Below are 16,846 nucleotides of genomic sequence, written 5' to 3'. Positions count from 1 at the left end.
ATAATAGTAACTATCTTGAAAAGAGATTGTGATTATACATAAATTAATGCATTAAAAAATTTAGGAAAGTGTCTGGCATGTAATAAATGCTGAGTTTCAGTTATAACAATTCCATTGTTATATGGTTAAATGACATGCCCAACATAACCCAGTTCAATGTGTGACATTCTGGGGTGACTTCAGAGAATCTTTGATACCTACTTCTCTATACCTTTGTTTTAACAATGTATGTTACATCATCCTCAATGTATCTGGGAATATATTTCTGAGCCTCTCTGCTGAAACTTTCCTAGAGGCCATGAAAGTCACTTAGGAAATTGTGTTTGCAAATTCAAAGGTTATACCCCAACCATTTAAAAAGGCATATCACTGTACCCATAGAGAATAGAATATGTTGATCCCATTTAATGGAAAACAAATATCATCATCAAGGAGCCCTAACAATAGTAGCTAATATTTATTGTTACAAAATATGACTCAGCACTGTTCAAAGTTCTTTTCACATATTAACTCTTATTTAACCCTCATGACGACTTTGTGAGGTAGGTACCATATTATAGGCCCCATTGTTTTGTTTATTTTTCCCAGAGAGGTTTACAACTTACCTGAGGCCACACAGCTCAGTTGCCCAGGTAGAATTTATAGCAGGCAGTCTGGCCCTGAGCCTGGACTCTTTTTCCACTAAACTCCTTCCCATGAAACCACATCTAGGTGTGCCAAGTACTTGCCCAAGAACCTTAAAGACATCATTGACCTCTTCCAAACTGTTAGACTATTTGTACTAGCAGCCTTCCTTAAAGCACACTTGAGCATTTTGAAAACTAAAGTAATGCATAATCATTCATTTACACAATTTCAGGTTTACTCAAATGTCTCACCAGAAAGGCCTTCTTCCTGGTTATGCTACCTGAACAGTAACCACCAGCCACTCTCTATTACCTACGACCAGCTTTATTTTATTTTTGTCCACCTTTGGATGAAGTGTTTAATAAGTACATTTTATTTAAATACATCCTCCACTAGGAAATGGAGAATTCATTGCCTTTACTTGGAAGAAGGCCATGTAAATAATTGGCAGTCAAATTATTTATGTGCAGCTCCCCAATGTTCCCTTATTAAAAATATCAATATTTCCATATTGCAGTTCCCAAAAGGACCTCAAAATTCTGTCTGTTTTAGCCTTTCTCTTGATTCCATCCATGCTTTATTAATGGTTCAGGTTCATTTCATGTTATCATCTCCATCTTCACAAATTTTCCTTAGAATGTTCATCAATCCCTCACTAGGATCTGTGTGTTTCATAGGAGGACTTTTCCATCTGTTTGCATATAAGGTAAGCTCCAAAAGTTACCTCATAGAAAAAGCTCCAGACTTTGTGTATTTTGTCTACTACTTGAGCCCAGTGCATTGAATAGAGCCTGGCACATAATAGTTTCACAAAAAATGCTTACATAAACGACTGAATTCTTACAGATTTTTTTTAACTTGTGCACAATTCAACTTATATCAGTGATACCACAAATAAAAATGGAAGAAAAACACATAACAAACTTAATATGTAATCTATTATTTTCAATCTTCCCTTTCAGTACCTGTTTATAAATAGTTATCAATTTTTTTTCTATAGATTTGTACTCACAACTGAGATTCCAACATGCATTCTGCTTTTACAGGTGAGCATTATCAGATGAGATAAAAATCCACCACTCAATGATTTTTTGTCAATGTCTTCAAAGAAACCATACTTTCAGGTTTAGTTTTATTTTTGTTTTTTTTAAAGTAAAAGTAAAGTTGGTCAATAGTTTTCCATTTGCAGGTTTAGAGGTCATGTTCCTTGCATTTTTCTATTGGCAGAGCTGTAAATTACAGTGCTAGTATAGTAGTATTTAACTTCAATAAGATTCTTGAGATACAAAATCATGCTTCCCTCTTAGGCAACCACTTAAGGCAAATTAATTTTAAAAGGAAGAAAGAAAAGGAAAAAAAACAAAAAACAAACTCCTGATCCCCAAATAAAGCACACTGTGAATAATATTTCAGTGATACAGATCTAGCATCTTATTTGCTAGAAATTTCTTTACAAAATATTTTGGAAATGACCTAAGAGGTTGTTAAAAAATGTTACATGGAGATTTTCTTAGAAATATCAAAATGAGAATAGGCCAGTAAATTATGAGATCCAGAAATAATAGTTACCAGAGAATAGTTTGTGATATAATTTGCATTAGTTATCATTTCTGAGCAACTCACAGTTTCTGAGTCAGGAATCCTGGCACAGCTTGGGTGGGTCTTCTGCTCTGGGGACTCTAGGCTGCAATCAAGATATGAGCCAGGGAGGGGTCTCATCTGAAAGCTTGGCTTGGGAAGAATCTGTTTCCAAGCCCTGTGATTGCTGGCCGGATTCAGTTCCTTTTTGACTGAGTTTTGAGGGCCTCAGTCCTCTTTGACTGTGTTGTGAGGGCCTCAGTTTCTATCTGGCTGTTGGCTTAGGTTGCCCTCATTTCCTTATCCTGTGGGCCTCAGCAACATAGCAATCTGCTTCATGAAAGCCAGCAATTAAGGGACTTAGTTACAAAGATTGTAAATTGCAATAGATTGGAATTTAATCACAGAAATGACAGCTCTGCAATGCTGAGGTATTCTATTGCTTAGAAGTAAGTCATTCAAAGGGAAGGGATTCCTCAAGGTCCTGAATATAGGAGGTGTGGAACATTGGAGGCCACCTTAGACACTATCTTCCACAAACATATTACCTCAAAATAGTATCACAATGCTTTAAAGAGCAAAGTCCATTAGCGCTGAAGTCTATCTAAAGCCCAGGAACACTCTATTTCCACCACCGTGCTGCCTTCAAGGAAAGGAGAAAATTCAATAAAAGCCTATTTCATTTTGAAAGGGAATGAGAAATTACTAAATGTCCACTGAAAGAGCTCAAGGACTTCAATGATGAATGTAACAGCCAGGAGTTCTGGTGTGAAACTTTACACTATACACATGAACGCATCTGTTCTAAATGGGAAGTGGATGTAGCTCAAGTGGTTGAGTGCCTGCCTCCTACATACGAAGTCCCAGGTTCAGTCCCCGGTATTTCCTGAAAATAAAAACAAATGAAAAAACCAACTCTCATTGGGGAGCAGCTCTAGCTCAGTGGCTGAGTGCCTGCTTCCCATGTATGAGGTCCTGGGTTCATTCCCTGGTACCTCCTAAAAAAAAAAAAAAGCAAAAAACTTAAACGACCTTCATCCCCTTTCCTAATTTGGAAATTAATCAACTGTCTGAGCATGTGGGCTTAATATCCATCCTCTTTCCTTCTTCTTTACAATGCTTGCCTCCAGGACACGTTGAACTCATTCCCATCTTAGTGTTTGCACATGTTGTACCTTATGCCTGAAACACTTTTTCTTTTCCCCAGATATCATAGCCACCTCCTTCTCATTACTAAGGATTTATGCAACCCTGTCACCCCTCCAAAATGACCTCTTTCTGTAACTGCCCCTATTAAAATAGTACCCCTATCCCCATAGAGCATTTATTAGTCTGTGAAATAGTTTTATTTATTTGTCTGTTTGGCTCCTCTAAAGAGAATATAAATCCCTAGAGGGCAAGGATCCTGTCCATCCTCTGTTCCTCCATCAGAATTATTCTTGGGAAGCAGTAAGTCATCTATAAATACTTATTAGTACATGTAGTACAAATTGAGACCACAGGGTATCAGTGGTAGAAAAAAACACATGAGAAGAACCAAAAGAATGTAGGTTTTAACTCTGCTGCTTCTACAGCAAAAGGATACAAAATAACATGCAAGCACTTAAATAAGTGCCTACTCCATTCTAGGCACTGTTCTAAGCATTTTATATATATTAACTCGTTTTTATCCCTCATAATACATGGGTTTATTACTCTATTTTGAAATGAGAAAAGTGAGACACATAGGTTAAATATTTGCTCAGAGTCATAGAACTAGTCAATGGCAGTCAGAATTTGAACCCAGGCAGTTAGGATTTCCTGCTGTTACTACTATTTAATAACTCCACTCTACAAAAACTGAGTGGTTGGCACCACAGAACAAATAAGCTTCCTCTATGTCAGCAGTTCTTAACAAGGGATCTGTGAGCTTCCACTGAAGTTCAAAAAAACATTCTTGTGGGGACGTGTTGGTGTGGGTGTGATATACTCATTAAATAATACGCCATATAGTGTGGACTTAGTAAGGGGTCTGTGGTTTTCACCTGACTGGCAAAGGGGTTCGTGGCACAAAAAAGGTTAAGAACCCTTGCTCTATGCCCATAAAAAGTTTATCAGTTTAAGTTGAATATATCCTATATATAATAAATATAAACAAAAAAAACAGTAAATTTAGTTTCAGTCAACAGTAGTTGTACTACGATTTGTAACACAAAGCAGGAATTCTCAATTACAAAGTTCTCAATTCTCGTCAACTTCTCAATTTCTACAAGGTTTTACCTTCAGGCCACAGAAATACACAGCTCACTTTCTCATCTTTCTTTTCCCTACTCCACACCCACGCCCCATCATTCCAGTGTTTCTCCCATTTATTTTGGCTCCACGCTCTGCCTCTCCAGCTTTCTTAGTAGCCAAATCTTAACTTTCTCGTCCGAAAATAGCAATAATACCTGTTTAGCCTAATCCGCTAGAATTGAGGAAAGAAAGAGTCTAAAGTGTGAAAGCGCTAGTTTCTATCATTCTGATGATTATTGTGCGAGTCCTTCCTTTCTTCTCAGTACTTCACAGAAAAAACAAAGAAAAACATTCCTGTTAACCACACACTTCCACAGGAAGCGTCTCTTCTCGCAAGCCGGTCGGCCTGTCGCGCCCTTCCTGTGAGCCTGCGCACTAGCGACGGCCTTTTCATTTGCATTCCCACCTTCAGCTGCCGCGCTTTGATGACGCAAATATCCAGAGCGGCGGAGTGAGCCGCGCGCGTGTGAGGCGGCGCAAGTTAGACTTTTCCCACGTAATTTGGAGCCGGTGGGGCTTGCGACCCGTCACACCATGAAAGAGACGCCGCTGTCAAACTGCGAACGTCGCTTCTTACTCCGTGCTATCGAAGAGAAGAAGGTAAGTGACCCCGACGAAACCGCGCGCTGCGTTGGGCTCCTTGCCGGCCCACCTCGACCTTCGCACTTGGGCACTCAGACCTTGCCAGCGCTGAGCCAGGGCGTCTTAGTGGGGAACTGCTGTTGCATTCCCTACACTCGCGGGCTTTGTTTTGCCTTCTTGGGGTCCCAGCGACTGTCCGTTTCTGTTTTCCTGTGATGGTGAGGAGTTTAGGATCCCATTTTTTCCAAGGTGTTTAGAACAGGCCCTTGTTCATAGTAGTTCCTCAATAAATATTTTTTGAAGGAATAAATTAATATTGTGTTTACAGCGGCTGGATGGCAGACAAACCTATGATTATAGGAACATCAAGATCTCATTTGGAACAGATTATGGGTGCTGTATTGTGGAACTTGGGAAAACAAGGTAACAAAGGATTCAAACTATATGTAAGTTCAGCGGGCAGCAGGTAAAAAAAAACAACTTTGACTCAGTTGTTTAACAAAGCAGCTAGGAAGTCCGGACTGTACTTCTTTCAGCTGACCATATTTTCTTTAACACAAGATTTTTTGGTTTTATAGTAGCAACTTTTAATTTTTTCGTCATCATAATGTATTTTCTGTCACGAGTTCATATCATTCTTCCTGACAGCCAACTGTGATTAGACTCAATTTGTGTTGTGTACTGCAGTGACGTTTTCTTTCATATTCTAATGTGAGGAAGGGAGAAATCCTGAACATATGTTATGCGGTAGGTCCCACATTCCTCTTTCCTGAGTAGCTTGCGAATTACGTTTTTGTGTTCTTTTGGAAGTTGTGAGGTTATTTGACTAGATAATGTTTGCAAACCATGAACCATGGCATATGAGTAGTCTTAAGAAGTCTTAAGTTTTCACGCCATCTTTTATCAAAAAAACATGTTATAGAAAGGAGAAATAAAAGGCTATTAATTAAAAAAACAGAAGTTTTTAAAATCTGTGAAATAGTAAATAGGGTATTGAGAAAGTTTGTTTAAAAAAATATTTTTAGGCTTACCAATATGTTTTATTTCAGCGAATACTCTACTACTGTATTTGATGTGTAACTTCTATCTCTTAAGATGTCATGCTAAGTATGTTATTACTCAGGGTAGAATCAAAACTCAGTTGGTATCTGTTTAAGATTTTATTTCTCTTTTTTAATTGGAGAGGAAATATATTTAAATAACAGCTTTGTACCCTTTATCTTTGCAGAGTTCTTGGACAGGTTTCCTGTGAACTTGTTTCTCCAAAACTCAATAGGGCAACAGAAGGTATTCTTTTTTTTAACCTTGAACTCTCTCAGATGGCTGCCCCTGCTTTTGAACCTGGCAGGTATTTAAATCTTTTTCTTAAGCTGCTTTTAGCCTGAGGAAAACCTAACTGCAGTGAGCTACTGTTTTAATACTTGGTGTTATATTTCATGACAAAAACCTATTCCTATTTTCATAGGCAGTCAGATCTCTTGGTGAAGTTGAATCGACTCTTGGAACGATGTCTAAGAAATTCGAAGTGTATAGACACTGAATCTCTCTGTGTTGTTGCTGGTGAAAAGGTGGGAAATATGCCCCAAATTCTTAATCTTAGGATGCATATTGTTGACTTGTGGGGCCCTATAGTTATAACTTCATTCTCATTAGTTAATTCACTTTTGTACTAATTCACTTCACTTTATGTGCTCCTAAGTGCTAATGTTGGTGTCATCCCTTTCTGAAGAGACAAAATGATCTTATTAAAAGGATAAAAATATCAACTTGGATTTGTGTAGAATGTTTCATTGAAAGAACTTGTGGCTTTTTCATATATTCTGTCATTCATTTTATTTTTTTATTTGAGTTAATAGAATTAGGTAGTGTTTACCTCTTTAATGGTAGAGAATTGAAGAGCAGATTAAATCCTTCATTTAGATGGGTTTATTGATTTACACAGAGCCATACAGTGAGTCATTGGTAGGTCTGATATTGGAAATCTTAGTAACTTGGGCTACATAATGATATTTGGCACTTTATTCTTGATTAAAGTATTTTGACTAGCCTTTTGACTCCTGAAATGTAACTTAACTTTTCTCTTTTCTCATCCCATACTTGAATATGATATTTCCTGTTATTTGCATAACTTGTAAGGGTATCATAAGTATTAGCAAGTAAAACCTAAGAATTTGAGGTTTTTAACTCAGGAAACATTATTAAAATATAGTTAGGCTTGAGTTGGGAATATGATGCACATAGAGTGATTCTGTGTATTTAGACTATATTTTAGCATTGTCAAATGCCTCAGAAAGGTGAGCTATTGGTATCTCAGATGTTTGGCTTAATATTTTTCCAAATGTATTTTTATTAATAAAATGGAATAAATACATGTTAACAAGAAGAGAAATGTTTACATACAGTGTTACTTTTCCTAATAGGAGCTGGTTGTGGTGATTAGGGTTTTTTTGTTTTAAATTTACTTTCAGGTTTGGCAAATACGTGTGGACCTACATTTATTAAATCACGATGGGAATATTATCGATGCTGCCAGCATTGCTGCGATTGTGGCCCTGTGTCACTTTCGAAGACCTGATGTGTCTGTTCAAGGAGATGAAGTAACATTGGTAAGCTCCTAAGATGTGAGCCAGACTCCATCATATGAATGAATGAGTGTCCTGAATGTGCAGGCAACTGTTATTAGTGAAGTCATGTCGACATGGTCAAGATTGCCCTGGAAATTTCTTGAATCTCCTATATTGAAATGTCCGTCGGTGGAAGCACAGCCTATCCAGTTTTCTCAGTGGATGACTACTTTTTTGGATTGAGCATTAGATGAAGTAGTAGGGGCCACATGTGTAAAAAAAAAAAATACATCGTGTTCAGTGCAGTGAAATGCTTACCCTATGAGATGCATATGGTAACAGAAATGGACTGAGGAATCAGAAGATTCAAATCTCCCTTCAGGACTTTTGTTTATTAAGTGGAATAGATGGCAGAAGTCCATCAGATAAACCTGGAGGGCTTATTAAAACCGATTGCTAGACCCCACCCCCAGAGTAGGCCTGTGGATAGGACCTGAGAATTTCTAATAACTCATCTGACATAGCATTTCTAGGTGATACTGATGTTGCTGGTCCAGAGACCATACTTGGAACACCAATGACTTGTACTGTTTACATTGTTTTTCTCTTTTTGTTGAGTCTATATGTTTTGATTCATAAATTACACACTAGAATAATGAAAGTGCAGTATACGGGCAGAAAGTGCAGTGTAATGGCAGTTTGAAGTTGCAAAAGGAAACATCAGATGCCCATATTTTTCTAAACAGTCATTCATGATGTTGCTTCTAGGCATTGGACTAGAGCAAACTCTTTTTTTTTTTTTAAGATTTATTTATTTATTTCCCTCCCCTTCCCCCCCACCCTGGTTGTCTGTTCTCTGTGTCTATTTGCTGCGTCTTTGTCCGCTTCCGTTGTTGCCAGTGGCATGGGAATCTGTGTTTCTTTTTGTTGCGTCATCTTGTTTTGTCAGTTCTCCATGTGTACGGCACTACTCCTGGGACAGGCTGCACTTTCTTTCACGCTGGGCGGCTCTCCTTACGGAGGCCCACTCCTTGGCGTGGGGCTCCCCTCTACACAGGAGACACCCCCTGCATGGTACAGCACTCCCCGCGCTCATCAGCACTGCGCACGGGCCAGCTGCACACGGGTCAAGGAAGCCCGGGGTTTGAACCGCGGATCTCCCATGTGGTAGACGGATGCCCTAACCACCGGGCCAAGTCCGCCGCCTAGAGCAAACTCTTTAAAAGACTTAGAGGTAGGGACAAAGACTTATTAATAGTAGAGATATGTTCCTTTAGAAGAGGGAATTGGTATAAAGCAGTTAAAAAGAGTAGAGAGAAATCAGGGACTTGAAAAGGTGAGCAGTTAAGAAATACTATGAAGTTATTTCTGGTGGTATAGCCACATTGGAAAAGTTTATCATTTTCTTAAGAAATTTAACATAAACTTACCATACAGCCCAGCAATTCAAAGCCTTGGAATCTTCCCAGGAGGAATTAAAACATATGTTCGTTCAAGGACTTGTATGCAGATGTTCATAGCAGCTTTATTCATATTAGCCCCAAACTGGAAACAATCCAATTGTTATCAACTGGCGAATGGATAAATGAAGTGTTTTATATCCATACAACAGAATACCTTTTAGCAAAACAGATGAAACCACTGATGAAAGATGATTAAACATAATACTAAGTGAAGGAAGCCAGATCCAAAGATTACAAATTGATTCCATATATATGCAGTGCCTAGAAGAGGCATATTTAGAGACAGAAAGCAGGGCAGAGATTGCTTAGGGATGGGATGAGAGTAAGGATTGACTGCAAACAGAGTTAAGGGAATTTTGGGGGGTAATGTTAAAAAAGAAGTTCAAAAACTGGATTGTGATGATGGTAGAACAACTAAATTTATTAAAAATGGAACTGTGTACTTAACAGTGAGTGGATTTATTGCATATAAATTATACATCGATAAAACTTTGAAAAATGCTAAGTTTTGAGAAACATGAATGGCAAAGTCATAAGGTATTAGTAAAAGAAGGTATTTAGGGTCTCACTAAGGTTTAAAGAATTACATTTTTTATTTTAATATCTGAGATGTGCAAGTTGAATGTTTTGTTTGTTCATAACTTTTCAGTGACTCTAATCATTGAACTTTTTATTTTGAAACAGTATACACCTGAAGAGCGTGATCCTGTACCTTTGAGTATACACCACATGCCCATTTGTGTCAGTTTTGCCTTCTTCCAGCAAGGGTAAGTCTCACTTTGTCATGGTGCTGAAATTATAAATGCAGTTTGGAGCTTTTCTGCTTTGCTCAGGTACTCATGAAGAGATTAGCAAAGCTCTCCTTTAATATTGAAGAGCCTTATAGTTCCTTTTCTTTCTCTTTAAGGGCATTATTTAGCAAAGGGCTTTCTTAATAGATGAGGCAAACTCTTCTATTATAACGAAGACACTTCCCAATGTTTTTCCTTTCATGGCATGCTTGTCAGTTTATGAATTTACTGTGGCATTGTGGTCTGTCTTTCCTAAGGATGTACAGTTACTAACAGAAATGTATGCAAGGCTTGAATTTGAGAAAAGGAATAAGAATTACTGTGGACAAATTAGAGACAGAGGATTGTGGGGCATCTCTTCGGAGAAGTTCCGGGAGCAGGCCACATGGGGAAATGACTCAGAAACTGGGGTAGAGAAAATGTAGTTTTCTTCCCTGTATAACTCTTTCTTCACAACTCACTACTAAATCCTCTGTATGCAAAGGTGCCTTTAAATGAAAGCTTTGAAACAAGGGGAGGTATAAAGAAGATATTTTAACAATTTCATGAATAAGCACTAAAGAAAAACTTTCAATTTTTAGTCATTTTAGTATAGAATTTCATTAGAAGGAAAAAGATGAGCCTTTGTCCAGAAAAAATGTGAACCACATATATAATTTTAAGTTTTCCAGTAGACACAAGAAAAGAGTGAAGCACTTTTCTTATTTACCTTAATAAAATGAATTTTTAAAAATTCATTTTTAAAACTTTTTATTGTCCCCCCCTCCCCAAGATGGCTCCCTCATTTGTCAGCTCATTGTCTGCTTGTCTTTAGGAGGCACGGAGGACCGAACCTGGGACCTCCCATGTGGGAGGCGAGTGCCAATTGCTTGAGCCACATGCACTCCCTCAAAGTGTTATTTTAATGTGCAGTCAATACTTTATAAAAATCATTTATGAACTATCTTACATTCTTTTATTTTCACTAAATCTTTGAAATATAATGTATATTTTACACTCATAGTATATATCAATTTGGGCCATCCATATTTCAAGCATGTGACTGGCTAGCGGCTAACACATTGGATGGCACCAAAATATACAATATTTTTTAAAATTAGCTACTAGTGGAATATAGAAGAACTTCAGAATACAGGACATTAAGGAAACTTCAAAATTAACCAGGTTAATGTTACCTAAGTTTGTATTAATGAAACACAAGTCATTTAATCAAAGAAATAGCATCAGTTTAAATCATTATTTAAATAATATGAGAACTTAATGTTATTTCACATAACTAGAGATAGCCACTTAGCATTCGTTTTGTGTTCATATAAACAGTAATTCTCATCTTTTTTCCTTTTAAAGTGACTCAAGTGAATACATCCACAAGCACTGACCCTTACTGTGTTGAATTTTTTGATGCCATCTTTCAAAAAAAAGCCAGTGTTCTGAAAAATGACAAGCATTTAGTCTTCCAGATTTGTTCAGGTCCTTTTAACATACATTTCAGAACATATTTATTGGTGGATCCCAATGAACGAGAAGAACGTGTAATGGGTGGCTTGCTGGTGATTGCCATGAACAAGCATCGAGAGATTTGTACCATCCAATCCAGTGGAGGAATAATGCTACTAAAAGATCAAGTTAGTGCTTTGATTAATATCCCATTAAAAATAGGTTTCTTCGCTGTAGAAGCTTTTTGTTGTCTTTTGACCAAAATCAAATGAGGATACTTCAGTGATTCATTCTAGCCGTGTTAAAGAGTCTGGTTTCAGTACCATCACTAAGGTCTGACTGGTGGCAAGGAGGTATTCTTCCTCCCTACTACTCCTTTGTCTGGCTTTCCTGAGTACAGCCCTTCCAGATAAGAGGAGCAGTTTTTTTCCTCCCAGTCAGAAACAAAAATTCATATAGGTACAATAAGTAAAGGTCAAAAAGTAGAAATTAAAAAGATAGTTTTACATTTAGAATTTGGGTACCTGCTTTTCAGATTCGCTTGGGGGCTTTAAAAAATTAAATTATCACATAGCATGTACTGTAGGTGGTTAAGAGTGCAGAGACTGCTTTAGTTTTAGTTCTAGCTCTGCCCTGCACTAGCTGACCTTGGGCAAATGATTTAGTATCTGTGGACCTCAGTTTTTCAGTAAAATAGAAAATGTTTTATCTACTCGTTGTTGTTAGAAAGTTGTATATATGTCACACAATGCTTAGCAGATATTAAGTACACACCATAAATGTTAGTCGCTATCATCATCACCACTGTGGTCATTATTGCCTGCATTACGACCATTACCCAAATCCCTATTTCCAGAGATTCTGATCCATTAGATCCCTAAAGCCTGGGAATCTTTTTCTTATAAAAGCTTCTCAGGAGACTGCACAGTCTGTATCTTCAACTAGGATGGTGGGTGACTCATGCAGAAAGGAAGTTAGAGCATTAGAGCATCCCTGAGCATATAATGTTTGCCTGTGGTCCCTTTTTTTTTTTTTTTAACTTTATTTTTAAAGAGGTTTAGATTACAGAAAAGTTACATCAAAAATAAAGGGGATTCCCATATACCTCCCCCCTCACATTTTCCCCTATTAATAACATCTTACATTATGTGACCTCTTTAATGGAATCTTTTACTTTGTCATGTAAAATAATATTCAGGTCCATTCCCTCAAAATGATTGTCCTTAAAATATTTTAAAACAACTCTCCTATCTTACCTTAGTTTGTCTTTACAACGTATTCTTTTCATAATTCATAATTGAAATAAATACTTATGCTTAAATAAATTGTAAAAGTAGAAAAACTAATCCCTTAGATAAGATTCTTGTTTTCAGTTTCAATAGAGAAAGCTATTTGATTTGTCTTTAAATAATAGAATTCACTTTCATAAATAGGTTTTGAGATGCAGTAAAATAGCTGGTGTGAAAGTAGCAGAAATTACAGAATTAATACAGAAAGCTTTGGAGAATGACCAGAAAGTTAGGTAAGTTTACTTTTTGCAGAACTAAATGGTCTTTTCATAGATTTTCTTTAAAGACCTTTCTTATACAAAGGCAATTCTATAATTTTCACAATTGATTTAATCTCAGCTATGTATACTACTTAGTATGGTTTCTTTTTTTCATTCTTTTTATTAGAGAAGTTGTTAGCTTACAAAACAATGGTGTATTATGTGCAGAATTCCCATACATCACTCTTCCACCAAAACCTTACATTGCTGTGGAATATTTGTTATAGATTATGAAAGAACACGATCAGACTATCACCACTATCTATGGTCCATAGCATATATTTGCTATATTTTTACCATATACTTAGTATATTTTTTGAAAGTTGATTGAACCGTTGCTAGTTATGTTACTAAAATACACTGACGTGTATTGAAAAGCCAAATAAGATTTTTCTTTTAAAATTAACATTTTCTTGGGGAAAGAAATCTAGTAACATAAATTAGTGGAAAGAACAAAACTAGGGTTGAGTCCCATCTCTTCTCTCTGTGACCTTAAGCAAGATATATAACCTGACACTTCAGAGTCCTTTTCTTTTATTTGAGAGGTTAATACCTACCTGGTAGGGTTGATTTAAGGTTTAGAGAATAATATACTTTAAGCATTTAGCACATGTGTAGCACATAGTTTAATAAATAGTTAATTCTTGTAACTATTTTTATTACTTTTCTTGATAGGCATAATAAATTGGTGAGGTCGTCAGATAAACCAGCTCTGTTTCAATATTTTCCCTGAATCAAAGGAAAAATCAGTGTTTCTTTTTTCTCTTTCCTGTCTTCTTTCTATTCCCTCCCCACCCCAACCCCCAAATAACTCCCACACAGGAAAGAGGGTGGAAAGTTTGGCTTTGCAGAATCTATAGCAAATCAGAGGATCACAGCATTTAAAATGGAAAAAGCCCCTATTGATACTTCCGACGTAGAGGAGAAAGCAGAAGAAATCATTGCTGAAGCTGAACCTCCTTCAGAAGTGTATCTTTATTGGTTTTGCAAAAAGAATCATAACACTTCTAGCATTATTAGGGCTATGCAAAGGGTATTTGTTTAATATTTCATTCATTCACCAACTTTATTACTACAACTAAAATGTTCAGTCTCTCGATATTTCTTACCATTAATTATGTCCTTTATTTTACTCTTCCTGATTTTCAGCTATCCATATTTTAAAGCTATTAGTAAATTCTTTCCCCCAAGAATTTGAGGCACAGAAATGAATCGTAAAAGATTTTCATTCTCTCTTTTTTTAACAATAGCTATTCAGTTTTCTTAACTTATTAAGTGTTTCTAAACCTGTATTATGGACTCCTGGAACTGCCCAAATTGGAGAGGGAGTAGAAAACTCCTGGGGTGATCTTGAAGACTCTGAGAAGGAAGAGGAAGAAGAAGGTGGCAGTGATGACGCTATCATCCTTGATAGTATAAAAATGGACACTGGAGTAGAAATCTCCAGTATTGGAAACCAAGGTAGGTGATACATTTTGAGGCTCTATGTGATATATTTTAAGTATTTATTTCCCTATTTTAGGGATATTTTGTATTAGCGATTCCTTTTGGAGGGGCTGAATAGTTCGTGATTTTAAATTTCTGCTAAACTCTTGATGCTAATCACAGTCTTAACTCCACTTCTTTTCTAAAATAGTATGCTTTGTTTTGTGGAGTTGTGGGAAACTTACACTTGTAAATTATAATGGCATTTCTAAATAAAAATTATTTTATTCTTTTTTCCATATATATGTGTGTGTATATATATGTAGATGGGCAATTTTTAAGGGGAGGACTTTCTTAAAGATCCTATTACTACATGCTGTCTTTTCTTTAGTTTCTAGACTCAAACGTAAAGTCCATATCATAACTGAGTAGTGTTATTTAATGGAAATTTGAAATGATAGAAACTTTCTGTATCTACATTGTCCAATATAGAAGCCACTAGTTACAAATGGCTGTTGAGCCCTTGAATGTGGCTTTGTGATGGACAAATTGAATTTTAAATTTTAATTAAAATTAAATACACACATGTGGCTAGTGTCTACCGTATTGGACCGTGAAGTATTAGAACATACAAAATTCCAGAAGTGCCTGGACTACTGGTAGTCCTAGATGTTCTTTACATTTTGAAAGCCTTAGGACTGGAGAAATTGATTTTAGCTGTATATGTTTTTAAGACCAAATTCTTGCCTGTCCCATGTAAGAAAATAATGAGTAGCTTTTTTTATGTAGTAAAATCAGAAATCCTAAGAGTTGCTAGTTTGAAGAGTAAATTTCCAACTGAATAGTGAAGGTGGACTTCAGGTAATTGGAGGGATCAAGCAGATAAAGCCTTTCTAAATCATGTGAACAAAGGGGAAAACTTCTAAAAAGAAAACTAATTGGAAGCTCAAAACAAATTGCTATAGGAACAACAAACAGTATCATTAATGTTCAGGAGAAACTTGAGCAAAGTTATAAAGCAGTTCTCAAAGAAATAAAAATGGCCAGTTACCTTTTCATCATTGACCCGGGAATAATAAAGGAAATAAGTTCAAATGAAAGGAAAAAATGAGATAGCATTGCTATATTGGGCAAGATTAGAAATACCAGCTTTGGCAAAGATGTATGGGAAAAGGATTCTTAGAGATGATTACTGAAGTGTAAATTGAACAGTATTTCTGGAGGTAGTTCGGCAGAAACCTTTTAGAATATATGTGCCTTTTGACCCAACATTCTGCTTCTAGTAATATTCCTTCCAGAATTGTGTTGTTTATAATAGGAAGAAATTAAAAGTAATTTAAATCTTCAGAATTAGCCAATTCTAAGATAAACTGTGGGTACCTTCTTATAGTAGCCTAGCAGTTCAATTGGTGTATTAACTTCAAGTTGTTTCTAAATTGGTTCTACAGAAGATGCTATGTAGGCTTTTTTTTAGCATATATCAAATGATTATGTAATTTTTAAGATAATATGGGGAAGAATTTATATAGCTTTCAGGGGCTCCAGGAAACTACTTCAGAGAGAGAAAAATGTGGAAAGAACAAAGTAAATCTCTAAGCCTCCTCCCAAAGAGTAGCATGGGCTCTGCTTGTGTGGAAGGTTTTAAAACCTGAAATAAACCAATGTGGGAAATTTTTAAGATACATATATTCCTTTTAAAAAATTTTTTCTTTAAAGATACTCCTATTGTACTCTCAGACAGTGAAGAAGAAGAAATGATCATTTTAGAACCAGACAAGAATCCAAAGAAAATAAGGTAACACATTTCTGGTTTATTTCAAATGTGTATACACATGCAGACTTTTAGTTTTACTTTCATCCTACCTACTATGAAAAGACATTTAATTTCTCATTCGAAACCCAGCTGTTCTTACTGTAGTTTCTTCAAGCTGACATTTACAAACATTAGGACCTAATTCTATCATAAAATTGTTTGAGTGCCATTTTAAATTACTGTATTTTACTGTCATTGTTGGCAAGTTTTTTATCCTACTGAAAAAATATAAGGAAAGCCTCATATTTCTATGACCCAGAATTTAACCACCAAAATGGTGTGAGACTGATAAACCATCAGGTTTTGGCTTTCTACTTCTCTCACCCTTGGAATCAGCTTTTTGTACTAATATTGTTAAACTGTTAGCTTTATTTTGTTTATTCACAGAACACAGACCATCAGTGCAAAACAAGAAAAAGCACCAAGTAAAAAGCCTGTGAAAAAGAGAAAAAAGAAGAGAGCTGCTAATTAAAGCTAATATAGTTATATATACTATTAAAAGGATATTTATTCAGTGCTAATAACCCTGGGTATTTTTTATTTGCAAATACATTATAAAGTCTAGTTGTTTATATATATATTTTTATATTATGCTTTAAAATAAACCATGTGGAGTATCTATTGTCTGTTAATTTACACAATAATGTCCCACCCTATCCATTCCTGTGGCTTATTCATTTTTATCCTCAAAACTTTATCCTTTACCTCCCCACTCCCTATTCTACAGTAATCAGTTAATTTTT

At 36.1% G+C, this 16,846-nt stretch overlaps 1 protein-coding gene and 1 long non-coding RNA gene across 5 annotated transcripts in view; one reads left to right on the top strand and one right to left on the bottom strand.

Annotated features, from left to right (window-relative positions):
• LOC131277916 (uncharacterized) overlaps positions 1–4,843 on the bottom strand; it is a 48,530-nt gene extending 43,687 nt beyond the window's left edge. The window contains exon 1 of the long non-coding RNA XR_009184959.1: positions 4,635–4,843. This is a non-coding gene — a long non-coding RNA (uncharacterized lncRNA). The remainder of the gene's footprint in view (positions 1–4,634) is intronic.
• EXOSC9 (exosome component 9) lies at positions 4,741–16,720 on the top strand. Of its 4 annotated transcripts, none has more exons than XM_004474667.4 (12): positions 4,741–5,079; positions 5,390–5,484; positions 6,290–6,409; positions 6,527–6,629; positions 7,530–7,667; positions 9,773–9,855; positions 11,372–11,504; positions 12,750–12,838; positions 13,688–13,834; positions 14,142–14,326; positions 16,007–16,085; positions 16,491–16,720. In XM_004474667.4, the coding sequence occupies exons 1-12, from the start codon at positions 5,014–5,016 to the stop codon at positions 16,573–16,575; spliced, it is 1,323 nt and encodes a 440-aa protein (XP_004474724.1). In that variant the 5' UTR covers positions 4,741–5,013; the 3' UTR covers positions 16,576–16,720. The 4 variants fall into 4 exon arrangements, with proteins under 4 accessions (XP_004474724.1, XP_058149186.1, XP_004474725.1 ...); XM_058293203.2 differs by having other exon boundaries at positions 4,905–5,079; positions 16,028–16,085; XM_004474668.5 differs by lacking the exon at positions 4,741–5,079 and having other exon boundaries at positions 5,410–5,507.
• The last annotated feature ends 126 nt before the right edge of the window (positions 16,721–16,846 follow it).

The sequence above is a fragment of the Dasypus novemcinctus genome, chromosome 1, assembly GCF_030445035.2.
Source record: "Dasypus novemcinctus isolate mDasNov1 chromosome 1, mDasNov1.1.hap2, whole genome shotgun sequence".
NCBI lineage: Eukaryota > Metazoa > Chordata > Mammalia > Cingulata > Dasypodidae > Dasypus > Dasypus novemcinctus.
The sequence above is the reverse complement of the archived record's forward strand: the minus strand, read 5'-3'. Positions and strand labels throughout refer to the sequence as shown.

What these genes read in the sequence shown, in the direction of transcription:
- EXOSC9 (XM_004474667.4), top strand. Translation starts at nt 5,014, where the DNA reads ATGAAAGAGACGCCGCTGTCAAACTGCGAACGTCGCTTCTTACTCCGT. An exon ending in GTGTTGTTGCTGGTGAAAAG is followed by an intron (nt 6,630 to 7,529) that starts GTGGGAAATATG and finishes ATTTACTTTCAG; the next exon opens with GTTTGGCAAATACGTGTGGA. An exon ending in TAATGCTACTAAAAGATCAA is followed by an intron (nt 11,505 to 12,749) that starts GTTAGTGCTTTG and finishes TTTCATAAATAG; the next exon opens with GTTTTGAGATGCAGTAAAAT.